We start from the raw sequence: 14,268 nt of genomic DNA on the forward strand, positions 1-14,268 counted from the left end.
GTGGCTGCAGACATGCTACCCCTGCTGCTGCTGCCCCTGCTGTGGGGGGGTAAGTGGGCCAAGAAAAGGGGGTTGGGCACAGGTGGGAGTGGGCTGGACCCACCGCCAAGCCTCTGTGTCCCCCCAGGGTCCCTGCAGGAGGATGCACAGTATGAGCTCCGAGTGCAGGAATCAGTAACAGTGCAGGAGGGTCTGTGTGCAGACGTGCCCTGCTCTTTCTCCTACCCCTGGAGCTGGTGGTATTCCCCTGTGATCCCATATATGTACTGGTTCCGGGATGGGGACAACATATACAATTCCCAGCCTGTGGCTACAAATAACCAAAGGATAAAGGTGAAGACAGAGACCCAGGACCGATTCTACCTCATCGGGAACCCCTTGGACAGCAACTGCTCCCTGAGAATCAGAGAGGCCATGACGAGCGACCAGGGAGTCTACCAATTCCGAGTGGAGAGAGAGAATGTGAGATATACTTACAGAGATAAGAAGCTGACCCTGAAGGTGGCAGGTATGGCAGTGGCCTCAGGAGAGGGCTCTGGGACCTGGAAACCCCCATCTTAGAACAGGAACAGGACACTGGAACCTTCCCTGCTCCAGGTCTGGGGGTTAGGATGGTGGGAAGAGATATGGGGGCCTGGGGTCAGCTTGTACCCTGAGGCCCTGGTCCCTCTCAGGGTCACACTCTGGGTCCCCACTAGCCCAGGGCCCAGGCACCTCCCTCTCTCCTCCTCAGCCCTGACACAGAAACCGGACATCCACTTTCTGGAACCCCTGAAGTCTGGCTTCCCCCAAAAGCTGACCTGCAGTCTGCCGGGATTCTGCAAAGGGGGAAGACCTCTCACCTTCTCCTGGGTAGGGGGTGCTCTGGACCGGCTGGACCCCCAGACCCTGTCCTCCTCAGTGCTGACCCTCACCCCGAGGCTGCAGGACCATGGCAGCAACCTCACCTGTCGGGTGTCCCTGCCAGGAGCTCAGAGCGCCGTGGAGAGAACCATCAGGCTCAATGTGTCCTGTGAGTGCCGGAGGGATGCCTGGATCCCTCAGGGCAGTGGGGATTGTGTGAATTTGTGAATACCCTTTGGGAGGGTAGGTGAAGAGTCAACAGGGACAGTCATCCCCACCTTCCCTGTGTTCCCCAACCCCTCCCTGGGTGCTGGGTCTACTTCCATTCCAATCTTCACATCTGAAGCAGGGCCATATCTTTCCATCCTAGACGCTCCCCAGAACCTCACTATCAGCATCTTCTTCAGTGATGTTGCAGGTAGGAAATAATCTGTCTTCTTGGGGGGCTGGGACCTGGCCCTGACGTGGGGGTAGGGAGTCAGCTCCCAGCAAGAGGGTAGGGATCATAGATTGAATGGGATCAGATATGAGGAAAGCAAGGTTAAAAATCAGCACCCTAAACGACAAATACCCACCATTTGCTTCAACGTGGATGGAACTGGAGGGTATTATGCTGAGTGAAGTAAGTCAATCGGAGAAGGACAAACAGTGTATGTTCTCATTCATTTGGGGAATATGAATAATAGTGAAGGGGAATATAAGGGAAGGGAGAAGAAATGTGTGGGAGATATCAGAAAGGGACACAGAACATAAAGACTTCTAACTCTGGGAAATGAACTAGGGGTGGTGGAAGGGGAGGAGGGCGGGGGGTGGGGGTGAATGGGGGACGGGCACGGAGGGGGACACTTGACGGGATGAGCACTGGGTGTTATTCTGTATGTTGGTAAATTGAACACCAATAAAAATTAATAAAAAAAATCAGCACCCTATTTAAAAAAAAAAATCAGCACCCTCCCTCCTCCACATCCCATGGGTCCATGCACCTCTACTGTCATGTGCAAGCATGCACAAACACAGAATTCAAAGCCCATTTCACTTTACCAATGGCACTACTCTGGCACTCTTCCTACCCCTCCACCCCTATTTCCTGCTGTGTTCACTGAGTGAAGCCACCGGACACGGACAGTCCAGGCATGTCCTAGTGGGACACTGAGTTTCCCCTGAAGATATGAGGCCCAGACACTTGAGGTCAACCTCTTTTGGGTGTTAAAGCCCAGCTTTTCAGCCCTGATGGAATCAACTCAGTGGGTCAAGGAAGGAGAGGGAGATGCAATGGGATCCTGGGAAGGAGGGAGGGATGGAGACTGAGAGCCTGGAGACAGCTGATGCCCTGTCTCTCCCTCTCCCTCTCTTCATCTCTCTCCCAAAGCCCTGAAGATTCTGGAAAACACCTCATCCATTCTCATCCAGGAGAGCTGGGCTCTGCAACTGCTCTGTGCTGCTGACAGCAACCCCCCTGCGGAGCTGAGCTGGTTCCAGGGGTCCCCCGCCCTGAATGCCACCCCCATCTACAGAAGTCCCATCCTGGACCTGCCTCAAGTAGGGGTTGCGGAGGAAGGAGACTTCACCTGCCGAGCTCAGAACTCGCTGGGCTCCCAGCACGTCTCCCTGCACCTCTCTGTGGTCTGTGAGTGAGGGGACCTCTGGGGGCAGGACACCGGGGCCTGGGGAGCAGGGGCACCGCTGACCCCTTCTCCTCCCTCCCCCAGACCCCCCGCGGCCGCTCAGCCCCTCCTGCTCCTGGGAGGGCGAGGCGCTGCAGTGCACCTGCTCCTCCCACGCGCGCCCGGCCCCCACCCTGCGCTGGCGGCTGGGGGAGGGGCTGCTGGAGCGGAACCACAGCAATGCCTCCTTGACCGTCACCTCCAGCGCTGAGGGACCCTGGGCCAACAGCTCCCTGAGCCTCCGTGGGCCGCTGGGCTCTGGCCTCAGACTCAGCTGCGAGGCCTGGAATATGCACGGGAAACAGAGCGCCGCTGTCCTGCTGCTGCCAGGTCTGGGTGCTCTTGGGGGCAGAGGTGTGGGAGGAGGGAGGATCCTAGAAAAAAGGAAGCCTGAAGCTGAGGCGGGGGCCTGAACAGAAGGTGATTGGTGAGTTATGGTCTCCCATCTCTGGGGCCCAAGCAGGCCCTGCAGCACGTTCTGCGAGGAGCTAGGAAGACAAGAGATTGAGTGCTGATAGTGAGTTTCACACCTCTTCTCTGCAGGGAAATCGGTATTCCTGGCAGGAGCCCTGCCTGCAGCTCTTGGAGGTGCTGGTGCCACTGCTCTGCTGTTCCTATGTCTGTGCCTCTCCTTCTTTTGCATGTAAGTCTATGTTGGGGAACTACAGGGAGTGCAGAAAGAGGTCACTTAATCCTAGAAATGCAGGGTTGAGTAGAGTAGATACAGAGGGGGCCTTTTTGGGGGTGGGGGTGGGGGTGGGGGATATAACAATTTCATTGAGATGTAATTCCCGTACATTTACAGCATACAGTTCAATGGCTTTTAGTGCATTCAGAGTTGTGCATGCATTACCCCAATTATAGGACTCATCAGCCCTAAAAGAAAAAGAAACAAATGAAAGAAACCCTCCACTCCCTAATTTTCATCCTGCCCCCCCCCCAGCCCTAGGCAATCTCTTTTGTCTCTCTACATTTGCTCATTCCAGACACTCTGTATAGGTGGAATCCTACAACACACGGTGCTTTGTGACTGACCTCTTCCACTTAGCGTGATGTTTTCAGGGTTCATGCACGTTGTGGCATGCATCAGTATCCTGTCCTATTTTTATTTCCATATACCATCCCATCACATGGATGGAGCACATTGTATTGGTCACTCATGTATTGATAGACATTTGGGTTGTTTCTACTTTTTGGCTATCACGAATAACACTGCAATGACCACCGGGGCCCAAGTTTTTACGTATGAGAGAGTTCTTTAGTGATGGACATTTGGTCTGGCCAAATATCCACTCATCCAGGGGAATGGAGTGCTTACTTGCACATCAGGAAGGTCTGAGGCTGGTTCTGGGGTTTGGGTGCCATTTCACCAGGGAGCAGGCAGCCTGCCCATGTGTACCTGAGCCACCCTGGCTACAGGGTGCTGGTTTCTCCATTTAGAATGAAAGCCCGCAGGAAGCAGACATCTGGGAGTGGAGACGGCATGGATGATGAAGATCCTGTCATGGGTACCGCTGCCTGGGTGAGTGATGCTGGCATCTTCTTTCGCATGGGGGTGGGGATGGGGGCTAGGTTTGTCCATTCGGAGTCCAGATAGAGCTCCTCCGCATTTCCCCACCCCTGCTCCAGTCTGGCCACCTGGGAAGACAGCTGGGGATTGACTTCTCTTCTGTTCTTCCCCTTCATCTCCCAGACCCAGTGACCCTCTGGTCAACTCTTGTTCCACTCCTGCTGATCACTGAGCCCACCTCACCTCTTTGCTAGACACAGCCTGACAGAGCCTCTCCCAAAATCGATTGCTTTCCAGCCGTTCTGGAGTTTCAGTGATGTTGTCTATGCCCGTTGCTTAGAGAATTGAGTCACATTTCTTGGTCTGATGTTTATTTATTTATTTGTAAAGATTTATTTATTCATGAGAGACACACACAGAGAGAGGCAGAGACACAGGCAGAGGGAGAAGCAGGCTCCCTGCAGAGAGCCCCATGCAGGACTCGATCCCAGGACCCTAGCATCACAACCGAAGCTGAAGGCAGCCGCTCAACCACTGAGCCATCCAGGTGCCCCTGCCCTTCTATAAAATTGAGCCCGTGTTGCCCTAAATGGAGTTATCCAAAATACTTTATTCATGGCCAAGCTCTTATCATGGGAACAAGCATTGTTCACTTGTACTTACTCATTTTATTTGCAATATGATAAGCAACTGTGAACCCACCAAACACTCACCTCAAACACTGACCATAACTTATATCTGCTCGTGTTGCTCTGTGACATATCCCTTTAACCATTGCTCTGAATCTTCATTTGCTAGCGTTATCCCACATATATATGCCTGAAATATCTGCTATTCAGTTTAATTGCTTCTGAACCTGCAAAGGCTGTCACACTCTGTTTACTCCTCTTGGACTAGCTTTGCAGACTCGCCACTACTAGTGACGTCACGGAGATGCATCCATGTTGCATGAAGTTACAGTTGCCTGTTTCATTTTATGATTATGTCTATTGCCTAAGTTCCTGTGGGTGGACATTTGAGTTGCTCCAGATGTTTCTGTTCATTTCTCATTGCATTCACATGCAAGAATTTTTCTTCAGCATTATTTAAGAATTTGATTACTAGGTCAGGGGTATGTGAATGTTCCAATTTACAAGATCATGACAAATGGTTTTCCAAAGCAAATGAATGCATCCATTAATATACCCATCTGTGCCTATCAGATCCTGTTGATCTATAATATCTGCAGCACTTGATTTTCGGAATTTTTTTGTTGTCTCAATATAACTATGGTATTGATCTGCACTACATTCGTTCCAGTGAGGATGAAAATCTCTGTCTTCATTGGCATATGAACACCTCCTCTCTAAAGTGCCTGGTCCTATCTGCAGCCCATTTTCCTATTGGGTGTTTGACTTTCTTTCTTTCTTTCTTTCTTTCTTTCTTTCTTTCTTTCTTTCTTTCTTTCTTTCTTCTTTCTTTCTAGATTTTATTTATTTTCTTGACTGAGAGAGAGAGAGTGAGTGAGAGCACATGAGCAGGGGGGAGGGGCAGAGGCAGAAGGAGAAACAGATTCCCCACTGAGCAGGGAACCTGACATGGGATTCTGGGACTCGATCCCAAGACCCTGGGGATCATGACCCAAGCAGATACTTAACCAACTGAGCCACCCAGGAGCCTAGGTGTTTGACTTTCTTTTTTTTTTTTTAATTTTTTTTAAATTTTTATTTATTTATGATAGTCACAGAGAGAGAGAGAGGCAGAGACACAGGCAGAGGGAGAAGCTGGCTCCATGCACCGGGAGCCCGACGTGGGACTCGATCCTGGGTCTCCAGGATCACGCCCTGGGCCAAAGGCAGGCGCTAAACCGCTGTGCCACCCAGGGATCCCCGGTGTTTGACTTTCTTATTGAATTTATTGGAGAGCTTATGCATCTTCATACTAATTTTTTTCTTGGTCATACACACTATAAATAACTTTTCTCAGTAATTTGTCTTTACTTTTTAAAGGTGATCTTTGATGAATGTACGTTCTTAATTGTAATATAACCATATTCCCCAATCTCCTCTTTTTTGTTTAGTGACTTTTGGGTCTCATTTAAGAAGACCTTTCTTATTCTAAGATTAGACGGATATTCAAGTGTAGTTTTTTTTTTTTTAAGATTTTATTTATTTGGGATGCCTGGGTGGGTCAGAGGTTGAACATCTGTCTTTAGTTCAAGGCATGATCCTGGGGGCCCAGGACTGAGTCCCACATCAGGCTCCCTGCATAAAGCCTCCTTGTCCCTCTGCCTATATCTCTGCCTCCCTCTTTCTCTGTGTCTCATGAATTAATTAATTAATTAATTAATTAATTAGAGACACACACAAAGAGAGGCAGAGATATAGGTAGAGGGAGAAGCAGGTTCCTTTCGGGGAGCCTGATGCAGGACTCGATCCCAGGACTCTGGGATCACAATCTGAGCCAAAGGCAGATGCTCAACCACTGAGCCCCCCAGGTACATCCCTCAAGTATAATTTCTACTAAAAGTTTTATGTATTCCTTTGGACATGTAAAGACTTAATCTACTTGGAGTTGATTTTTGTGTAGGGTGCAGCGTTGACCTATATATGTTCCTCCTTTGTGTATGGAATAACCTCTCTCTTGCCCCTCTGCTGATCTGCCACACCACTCTGTCATACATCAAAATTCAGTACACATGTGGGCCTCTGTCTGTGGCCTCTATTCTATTCCAGTGGTCAATTTAACTGTCTGAGCCAGAACTATCTCTAGAGGCAAGGCAACCAATCTGTAGATTCAAGACCAAGTACTGATATCTGATAGAGCAGGATCCCTTCCTTAATTTTCTCTAATAGTGTCTTGGCTATTCTCAACCTTTTGTTCTTCTATTTAAACATTAGAATCAGGGATCCCCGGGTGGCGCAGCGGTTTGGCGCCTGCCTTTGGCCCAGGGCGCGATCCTGGAGACCCGGGATCGAATCCCACGTCGGGCTCCCGGTGCATGGAGCCTGCTTCTCCCTCTGCCTGTGTCTCTGCCTCTCTCTCTCTCTCTGTGTGACTATCATAAATAAATAAAAATTTAAAAAAAAAAAAAAATAAAATAAACATTAGAATCAGTTTGTCAAGTTCCCAATAAACACCCCTGTTGGTATTTTTACTGGAATTACATTGAATCTATAGATCAACTTGGGAAGAATTTACTTGTTTGTGAATTCAAGTCTTCTTGTCCACAAAAACAGGGATCTATTAGTTTAAATTTTTTTCAAAAAAGATGTAGGACTCCTTCAGACAGGTCTTCCTTTTGTTATTTTACTTCCTTAATGCTAGTTTTGTTACTATCATAAATGTTATCTTTTTAAAAATGCATTTTCTGGGACGCCTGGGTGACTCAGCCATTGAGCATCTGCCTTTGGCTCAGGGTATGATCCTGTGGTCCTGGAATCAAGTCCTGCATAGACCTCCCCACGGGGAGCCTGCTTCTCCCTCTGCCTATGTCCCTGCCTCTCTCTCTCTCTCTGTGTCTCTCATGAATAAATAATAAAATCTTTTTAAAAATGCATTTTCTGATCACTCATCAATGATATGCAGAATTAAAATATTTTTTTCAGAATTAAAATATTGATTAAAAATATATAAGCATTGGGACTTCTGGGTGGCTCAGTTGAGCAGCTGGCTCTTGATTTCAGCTCAGGTCATGATCTCAGGGTCCTGAGATGGAGCCCTGTACCAGACTCTGTGCTCAGCGCAAAATCTGCTTATAACTCTCTCTCCCTCTCCTTTTGCTCCCTACCCCAATTTGCAAGCACACACACTCTCTCTCAAATAAATTAATTAATTAAAAAATATTTACTACGAGGTGTTGAGATGCCTGACTGACTCAGTGGGAGGAGCATGCAACTTACGATCTCCAGGTCATGAATTCGAGCCCCACATTGGGTATAGAGATTACTAAAAAGAAGAAGAAGAAGAAGTAGAAGTAGAAGTAGAAGTAGAAGTAGAAGTAGAAGAAGAAGAAGAAGAAGAAGAAGAAACTTAAAAATTTTATAAAGTGTTTTAGAATTTTATAAAATTACAAATTGGCCTTAGGTGTCATTTAGATTCTTGTTTTGGTAGCTGGAGTGTTTTAGATCTATTCATAAGCATACTGCACCATGCTTTTACAGAGATAGAGATACCATCTGAAAAATTTGTGATATTCTGGTTTTTAACTGTCATGGCTTGCTGAACCAAGCAGCTGAATTTGATGCAAATATGTCATCATTATATTGAATTATATTAAATCAACTTGTCCTTTTGGATTGCACAACAGATACTACACAAGAAACGCCTGGCCTCATGCATCCTCTGCAGATATATTTTTCTTTTCTTTTCTTAGATTTTATTTATTTATTTGAGAGAGAGCGGCAGAGAGAGAGAGCACAAACAGGGGGAGGGGCAGAGGGAGAGAAAGAGAAGCAGGCTCCCTGCTGAGCAGAGAAGCACGATGGGGGGTGGGGGGTGGGGCCTCTTTTAAAGGACCTGGGGATCAGGACCTGAGCCAAAGGCAGATGCGGTCTAAACCGCTTAACCAACTGAGCCATCCAGGCACCCTCCTGTATTTTTCTCCTAAAAGATTTTGTATTTCAATAAATGACTCACTCTCCTGAATCAGTGATGGAGAAGTGAGCACACTCAGACTCTGTCCTCTGGTCACAGATGTTCCTGTAACATGGACTGTGGGTGGTAGGTGGTAACAGATTGAGCAGTAGCCAGTTCCTTAATTTATCTATACATCTTCTACTCTCTACCTTGGTGAGGCCCAACGCCCCTGCAGAGTTCTTCTGGGGCTTCACTGTAAATGTTCATCTCCTCACTGTGACACCCACCTCTTCGGAGTGCTGATCTGGGTGCTCAGAATTGTCTTCATTCTCTCAGTAGATGCAGCAACGCATGAAAAGCAATGACATGTTTATTGATCTTATATTTTCCCAGCTTGCTAAGCTCTCGTTAGTTTTTTTTTTAAAGAACTTATTTATTTATTCATGAGAGACACAGTGAAAGGCAGAGGCATAGACAGAAGAAGAAGCAGGCTCCCTCCTGGGAGCCCGGCAAGAGACTAGATCCCAGGACCCCAGGATTACGACCTAAACCAAAGGCAGATGCTCAACCACTGAGCCACCCAGATGCCCCAGTTTTGTTCTAAGATTTTATTTTTAAGGGGATCCCTGGGTGGCTCAGTGGTTTAGCGCCTGCCTTTGGCCCAGGGCGCGATCCTGGAGTCCTGGGATCAAGTCCCACGTCAGTCTCCCGTATGGAGCCTGCTTCTCCCTCCTCCTGTGTCTCTGCCTCTCTCTCTCTCTATCATAAATAAATAAATCTTTAAAAAAATTATTTTTAAGTAATCTCTATACCCAATGTGGGGCGTGAACTGACAACCTCAAGATCAAGAGCCACATGCTCTTCCAACTGAGCCAGCCAGGTGCCCCTAAGCTCTCTTGTTATTCTAATAATTTGTATATAGACGTGGAATATTTTTAACAGTTTTTTTCTTTTTTCTTTTTTTTAAGATTATTTATTCATGAGAGAGAGAGACAGGCAGAGACATAGGCAGAGGGAGAAGCAGGTTCCTTGCAGGGAGCCCGATGTGGGACTCAATCCCGGATCCTGGAATCAGGCCCTGAGCTGAAGGCAGGCCCTCAACCGCTGAGCCACCCAGGCATCCCAACAGGGTTTTTTTTTTTTCCCCCGATTTAAAAAATATCACAGGGCATCTGCTGGCTCAGTTGGAAGAGCATATGACTCTTGATCTCAGGGTTGTGAGTTTGAGCCCCACATTGGATGTGGAGCCCATTAAAAAAAAATTTTAAGTATCTTAGTTAGGGGCACCTGGCTGGCTCAGCAGGTGGAGCATACTACTTTTGATTTCTAGTTTGTAAGTCCACCTATTTTAGAAATATTGGATCTTCTCAGTGAATTGAACATTTGATCATATATCATGATCTTCTCTATTGAGACTTTTTGTTCTAAAGTCTATTTGGTTAGATTTTAATATAGATACAACAATTTGTCATTGGCTAGTAAGATGTCTGTTATATGTCCATCCTTTGTTTCTCCAGCAACATTTTATTTATGCTTCAAAAGTGATTTTCGTAAACAGTAGTATAACCAAGTTTTTTAAAAAAGAACTTTTCATTTTTAAAATTAAAAAAAATTTTTTAAAGATTTAATGTATTTATTCATGAGAAACACAGAGAAAGAGAGGCAGAGACATAGGCAGAGGGAGAAGCAGGATCCATGCAGGGAGCCCAATGTGGGACTTAAACCCAGGAATCCCAGGATTACGCCCTGGGCTGAAAGCAGGTGCTCAACCGCTGAGCCACCCAGGCATCCCTAAAAATTTTTTGAATTTTAAGTAGTCTCCACACCCAATGTGGGGCTTGAACTCACAATCCTGAGATTAAGAATCTCCTGCTCTCCTAATTGAGCCAGCCAGGTTTTTACAAATCCAATTTGACTTCCTCTATTTGTGTTTACTATGGTTATTAATACATGCGGTTTTCATTCTCCTATTTTACCTTTCCCTTTTGCTTGGTTCCATTTTTTTCAATATTTCATTTTCTCCTCTCTTAAAAAATCAATCTCTCCCTTATACCCAAGAAAGAACTTTAGTGTGCTTTTTATATCTCTCATGCTTCTTTCCCTACACTTTCTACAACGTTGCTGCTTTTTCTAGATCTTCATTTTTCACTCTGGATTATTATGAACATACCTAATATTTTTCTATTCTTTGGTATTTTGTTTAATACACAGTCACACATTTTACTGAGTCACACCTTTGTACCCCAGATTTATTGCAGCATTTTCAGGTTTTGTTACTTTTATCCTTTTTTTTTTTTTTATGATTTTTATTTATTTGACAGAGAGAGAAAGAGCACCAGCAGGGGGAGCAGTAGAGGGAGAAGGAGAAGCAGGCTGCCGGCTGAGCAGGGAGCTGATGGGCGGGGGGAGGGGCGGGGGGGGGCTTGATCCCACCACCCTGGGATCATGACCTGAGCTAAAGGCAGATAGATGCTTTAACCGACTGAGTCACCCAGGTGCCCCTGTTAGTTTTATTTGAATTCTTCCTCCCAATGTGCTTTCAATTTGGATTCTCTTGTATTAAGATTTCTGAGGACTTACGTGTTTGAAATTTTATGTAATGGTCCTATATTTGAGTTTCATTTGGCAGGTTATAAATTCTAGGATCAAAATGATTTTCCTTCAATGCTTTATTTTATTATTTTATTTTCCTTTTAAGTAATCTTTACACCCAACATGAGACTCAAACTCATAGCCTCAAGATCAAGAATCGCAAGCTCTACTGACTGAGCCAGCCAGGCACCCCCCTTCTTCCAATGCTTTAAACACTATATTTATTTTTCTTTTTAAGATATTGCTTATTTATGAAAGACACACAGAGAGAGAGGCAGAGACATAGGCAGAGGGAGAAGCAGGCTCCCTGCAGGTTGCCCGATGTGGGACTCCATCCCAGGATCCTGGGATTATGACCTGAGCCAAAGGCAGACCCCCTCAGTCACCGAGCCACCCAGGTGCCCCAACACTGAACTCTATTGTTTCTTTTTTTTCTTTTTAAGATTTTATTTATTTATTCATGAGAGATACACAGAGAGAAGTAGAGACATAGACAGAGGGAGAAGCAGGCTCCTCATAGGGGGCCCGATTTGGGACTCAATCCCAGGACTGAGATCATGCCCTGAGCCAAAGGCAGATGCTCAACTGCTGAGTCACCCAGGCATCCCTACTCTATTGTTTCTTGTACCTAGGGTTGCCATTAAGAAATGTAATGTCTGGGGGCTCCTGGGTGGCTTAGGTGATTAAGTATCTGACTCTTGATTTCAGCTCAGGTAATGATCTCAGGGTGGTAAGATTGAGCCCCATGTCAGGTTCTGTGCTCAGTGCGGAGTCGGCTTGGGATGCTCTCTCTCCCTCTGCTCCCGCTATCTTGCATGCTCCTTGTCTCTCAAAAAAAAAAAAAAAATAGGAAGAAGAAGAGATTTTATGTCTGTCTGAGTCTTGCACATTTGTAAGTAATCCACTCGTTGTCCCTGGAAACTTTTACACTTTTCTCTTTGAGTGCTCTCTTCGGCAGCACATATACACCTTTCTCTTTGGTTGTGATATTCTTAAGATTTACTATGCTGTATTAGAATATGTGGTGTTGGGGATCCCTAGGTGGCGCAGCGGTTTGGCGCCTGCCTTTGGCCTAGGGCACAATCCTGGAGACTAGGGATTGAATCCCACGTTGGGCTCCCGCTGCATGGAGCCTGCTTCTCCCTCTGACTGTGTCTCTGCCTCTCTCTCTCTCTCTCTCTCTCTCTCTCTCTCTCTCTGTGACTACCATAAATAAATTTAAAAAATTAAAAAAAAAAAAGAATATGTGGTGTCCCTGGTCTTTTTCCTTGTATTTGTGGGGACCTTTTCAGCTGAGGTAGTTTATCTTTCTTCAGTTCTGGGAATTTTATCTTCATTATTTTTGTTCAAGTATTTCCTCCTTTTTAAATTTCCAATAACACAGCAGGACTGAGTTTCTTTTCTTTCCTGGCTCTGCCAAGGAGTAACCTTCGGCAAGTAACTTCACCTTCCCCCACCTCAGTCTCCCTATCTGTAAAATGGTGAGAATAGATATTATTCCTACTGGGCTGTGGGTTTTTTTTGTGTGTGTGTGAGGATTAAATGTGATTAATAAGCTTCAATGTGGCCTAATAAGTTATAACATTAAATAATTTTATTTTATTTTATGATTATTTTTTGCCTTACAGAATTTTAAATGGATGAGTGAAGAGTTGAATTCATAGGAAGTGTGTGTGACTAGGAGGATGAATGAATAAATGTCCCATTAGCCTAACTTCCCTTGGGGACTACACCTGCCTTATTCCTTCTCTTACTCCTTTATTTCTCCTTTACTTAGGGTTCCAGGCAAAAGGCCTGGCCAGACAGCACCCAAGACCAGGCGACTTCTGCTGGGGATGCCCCTCCCTCGGGGGATCAACAGGATCTGCATTATGCCTCCTTCAGCTTTCATGAGATGAAGTTGAGGGAGCCTCAGGATGAGGAGGCCACCAGCACCGAGTACTCAGAGATCAGGACAAGCAAATGAGGACTGCTCAGAGCTTGGTGCTGGCCTGGGGAATCACAATCCCTGGGGGAGAGGAGTCAGGCGCTAAGTGGTGAAGCATGTGGAGCCCTGTGGCAATATGAACAGGAAAAACTGTCCATGTGTCTCCAGGCAGAGCTGACTTGGGCTCAAACATAGACTATCCAGCAAGTTGCTCCATTTCCCTGTGCCTGTTTCCTGTTCTGTAAATCAGAGATCATGCATCCTGCCTCAGAGGTGGTTGTGGACATTAAAGAAATTAACATGCAGAAATCAACCCACAGAGGTCCTGTCTCACCATGTGTGCTCCATGCCTCCTACTGCTATCTTCTTTGGACAGAAAGGTCCTGCTGGCAAGTTACCCTGAGGCTGGGGATGACCAGGCCTAGGGCTTGCTCATGCTCCTTCCCAGAACTCTTCAAAGCCTCCCAGGGAAGGACCAACCCCTTGACCTGCCATTTGCTTCATGATACAGCATCTTATCATCTCTGTCAGGTCTTCTCTTCATCCCACTTGTACCTGTCAATTCTTCCATCACATTCCTTCACCTCCTGACCTCCAGTCCCTTCCCTATGTCATTTATGGGCCTCACAGGGATCTGTCCAACAGCCAGAGAGCTGACCCTGGATCCCTTGCACAAACCCCTTCAAGGCTCCCTAGCCTTAGACAATACATAAGCATCTGGTACCCCTGGCATTTTTAAAAAGATTTTATTTATTTATTCATGAGAGACACAGAGAGAAAGGCAGAGCATAGGCAGAGGGAGAAGCAGGCTCCCTGTGGGAGCCCAATGTGGGACTTCCTCCCAGGACCCCAGGCTCACAATCAGAGCCAAAGGCAGATGCTCAACCACTGAGCCACCCAGGCATCCCTGCCCCTGGCATTTAAAGTCCATCATGACCTGACTGCTAGCTACTATTGAAAAAGAAACAACAGAGGCACCTGGGTGGCTCAGTCAGTTGAGCATCTGCCTTCGGCTCAGGTCATGATCCTGGGGTCTTGGGATTGAGCTCCTTGTCAGGCTCCCTGCTCAGTGGGGAGCCTGCTCCTCCCTTCCACTTGTGCTCTCTCTCTCGCTCTCTCTCATTATCTGTCTCTCAAATAAATAAATAAAATCTTAAAAAAAAAAAAGGAAAGGA

The 14,268-nt window shown here is 46.5% G+C and overlaps 1 protein-coding gene across 1 annotated transcript; it reads left to right on the top strand.

Annotated features, from left to right (window-relative positions):
* Nucleotides 1–12: 12 nt before the first annotated feature.
* Nucleotides 13–14,268, top strand: SIGLEC5 (sialic acid binding Ig like lectin 5). Its single transcript, XM_055310224.1, has 8 exons — nt 13–508; nt 734–1,012; nt 1,214–1,261; nt 2,213–2,470; nt 2,553–2,837; nt 3,051–3,150; nt 3,948–4,029; nt 12,944–14,268. The coding sequence occupies exons 1-8, from the start codon at nt 13–15 to the stop codon at nt 13,130–13,132; spliced, it is 1,737 nt and encodes a 578-aa protein (XP_055166199.1). The 3' UTR covers nt 13,133–14,268.

Source organism: Nyctereutes procyonoides, unplaced genomic scaffold (assembly GCF_905146905.1).
Source record: "Nyctereutes procyonoides isolate TBG_1078 unplaced genomic scaffold, NYPRO_anot_genome, whole genome shotgun sequence".
Classification (NCBI taxonomy): domain Eukaryota; kingdom Metazoa; phylum Chordata; class Mammalia; order Carnivora; family Canidae; genus Nyctereutes; species Nyctereutes procyonoides.

What these genes read in the sequence shown, in the direction of transcription:
- SIGLEC5 (XM_055310224.1), top strand. Translation starts at nt 13, where the DNA reads ATGCTACCCCTGCTGCTGCTGCCCCTGCTGTGGGGGGGTAAGTGGGCC. An exon ending in CCTGCACCTCTCTGTGGTCT is followed by an intron (nt 2,471 to 2,552) that starts GTGAGTGAGGGG and finishes TCCCTCCCCCAG; the next exon opens with ACCCCCCGCGGCCGCTCAGC. An exon ending in TCATGGGTACCGCTGCCTGG is followed by an intron (nt 4,030 to 12,943) that starts GTGAGTGATGCT and finishes TCCTTTACTTAG; the next exon opens with GGTTCCAGGCAAAAGGCCTG.